The sequence below is a fragment of the Leiobunum rupestre genome, chromosome 6 (assembly GCF_980474605.1).
Source record: "Leiobunum rupestre chromosome 6, qqLeiRupe1.1.hap1, whole genome shotgun sequence".
Classification (NCBI taxonomy): domain Eukaryota; kingdom Metazoa; phylum Arthropoda; class Arachnida; order Opiliones; family Sclerosomatidae; genus Leiobunum; species Leiobunum rupestre.
In genome coordinates this window covers 34,611,243-34,613,869 of record NC_143389.1, presented here as the reverse complement: position 1 = coordinate 34,613,869, position 2,627 = coordinate 34,611,243, and the positions used below count along the sequence as shown (strand labels likewise).

Genomic DNA, 2,627 nt, shown 5'->3' with positions numbered 1-2,627 from the left:
CAGCGGTTCACTATCTTCGCTTAACCTCAGGGTATTTTAAAACAAACACTATTTTGTTTCTGAAGCCCGCCAATTTTATGAATAGGACCACATTTTCTCTGGGACAATGATATTGTTAACCGTAGGCCTACTTTTCCAGCTGTAAAGAAACTATATAGTCTTGGGTGGGAAAATAAAAATAAAGGAGGTTTATTAACAGTTTTCACGTTTAAGATTTTACGAACAGGTTTCTTCGTTTAATATTTTCAGTATAAAATATATGCCTATGGAAAAAAGTTCAGCTTGAACTGTTGTAGAAGTCCGCAGATGCGGGTAATAAATTGTGGTGAAAAACATTGCCGAATGTATCCTTTTTTTTATTGTGTGCTACGTACCAAAATTATTGGTTTACAAAAAACTCTTTACTTTTACTTAAATTATTGCGCGAACGAAAACAATAATAATGTGCGCCTTATATAACCTGGTGATAATTATATGGATCTAGCCTCAATATCTAGCATAATTTGGTCCATAGATATTTTATTTTTGTTACAACACCATACAACTATCACTACCCAACTTGGCTTGCAATATTTGTTATTAACCAATTAACTGCAAAGTGTGATCTATAAAATTAAATGAATATGGTAAAAAATTGTTAGACAATTTTGGCAAGTAAAGGTAGCACAGTTTTAACTTAAATTTAATCACTTAGTTCTAGGCCTATTCAAAGATTTGGTCTAAACAGAAATAAGGGTTAATTCGTAATTTAACACTACAAAAACATCAAGCAGGGCAAAATCCAGCAATACAGTACTGGGATCATCTCTGTTATACAAGAGAAAATGGTAAAAAACATTTTGTTGGATGCATAAATTAGAACTGGGGTTGTTTAAAAACTTATGACCCATGCCAGCCCGTAGCCATATTTCACAAGACAATGAACCTATTTTTAGTGGCCATGAGTATAACCATTGTTAAAATGAAAATTCACCCAAAAAAGTAATAAAAAATGAGTAATTAGAGAAATATTCCAACTAAAACCAGTAAAAGTAGCGCAAAAAATACTTGAAAAGGGTCCGCCCAACTCCTGTTTTCTTTAATTTTTGAGCACTTTTTAAGAAAATTTTATTGAAACCAAACACTATGATTGAACACACACAGTACCAAACGTCTTCAAGAACCAATAGAAGCCAGCCGCATAAGCTGATATGCTAGTATTTGGATACAAATTCTACACTAAATAAAAGTTAATAGAAAGATTACCGGAAAATGTCAGCTTGCAAAGAAGTGATAGTCATAGTTGTTTTTCTAATCCCATTATTTCAAATTTTTTAATGTAGGCATCATATACATTAGCTTTCTATTCTGACGATACTTTATTTCAATATTATATAAGATAAAAAACATTTATGATTTCAACTATTATTATCGGTAGGTTTTTTTGCTGGAGGAGCTACAAAGTAATGGTCTTCAGTAACAGAGGCATTTTGTAAGATGAATTCCCTGTTAGTTTCTTCAACAGCATCATCCCTCAACGTAAGTGTGGAATTTTCCAATACCGTGTACATTGGTTTTATTCCCTCTGTATTAACTTCCAATATGGAAGATGCAAACTTAACAGCTTCTTCTAGTCTTTTGACTCCAGCTTCATTGCCAAAGTCAACAAGTGCAATGCGTTCTAACTTCTTTATTGTGTTTAAATTCAACTCCCAATTATTAGAGTCTTCATCTTTTACTAAGGAATTGGGTGGTTTCGTACAATACCCAGCAAAATTGTCTCGTTTTCTTTGCGCAAGGACGAATTTAGCAGTGCAATGGAAAGTCTTGTATGACCTATTGAATATAATTGACTTTGGGAATGATTGGTTTATGAATTTAACCGATCTATGAAATGATGGCAAAACTATAAAAACAACATTACATAAAAAACGCATAACGAATAATTATGCGATTTAACCGCTTGAAAAATGAAAATTATATTTTTCAACACCTATGCAGATTTAAAAGCAGACGACACTCACGACCAAATCAGCTTATATAGTCTTTGGACCAAATGTAAGCTATCGCTTATATAGTCTTTGGTTGAAAGTGGACTTCATAAACAAAACATTATTGACGGCTTTTAAAATTCATTTTGCGCGTGAAAATACCTCTACATGTTATGGTCAAAAAGCACGCAAAGAAGGCTGTGTGCCCAAGACATGTACCTGTAGTGTCCCGCTCATTTCAAAATTCGTCAATCAAGCGCGCAAGATGACCCCGAGGCTTATTTTAGATACGGAGTCAATTCAATTCCTCGCCTTAAAATATTGGTCGAGCCGGATGTTTTTTTTTTATATTTACAATGTGGTGTTGGCCCGAGGCCTTAGACACCAAACATACAGTAAGTTACAGGCATAGAAATCTCATAGGTAACTAGAATGCTGCCGCCTACGGCCGAGCTTGACGCCAGTTCGCCTTGAACCTTCAGCCAATGAGAGGCCGTAGAGTGGTTCCGCCAAGGAGGATAATAATCCTCCTTGGATCCGCTACTATAGCGGGAGATAGGTGTCGTCATTCTCTCTGGTGACATTAAATTCTTGGCAGAACCACTCTTTGAGCTCTGATTAGCTGAGATCTGGCTATCGTCTGAAACGGCGTTTGGC

The 2,627-nt window shown here is 35.2% G+C and overlaps 1 protein-coding gene across 1 annotated transcript; it reads right to left on the bottom strand.

The window, feature by feature from the left end:
- Nucleotides 1-610: 610 nt before the first annotated feature.
- GatC (glutamyl-tRNA(Gln) amidotransferase subunit C, mitochondrial) lies at nt 611-2,002 on the bottom strand. Its single transcript, XM_090178256.1, has one exon. It carries the CDS (start codon nt 1,914-1,916, stop codon nt 1,398-1,400), a length of 519 nt encoding a protein of 172 aa, XP_090034382.1. The 5' UTR covers nt 1,917-2,002; the 3' UTR covers nt 611-1,397.
- Nucleotides 2,003-2,627: the final 625 nt, after the last annotated feature.

What these genes read in the sequence shown, in the direction of transcription:
- GatC (XM_090178256.1), bottom strand. Translation starts at nt 1,916, where the DNA reads ATGCGTTTTTTATGTAATGTTGTTTTTATAGTTTTGCCATCATTTCAT.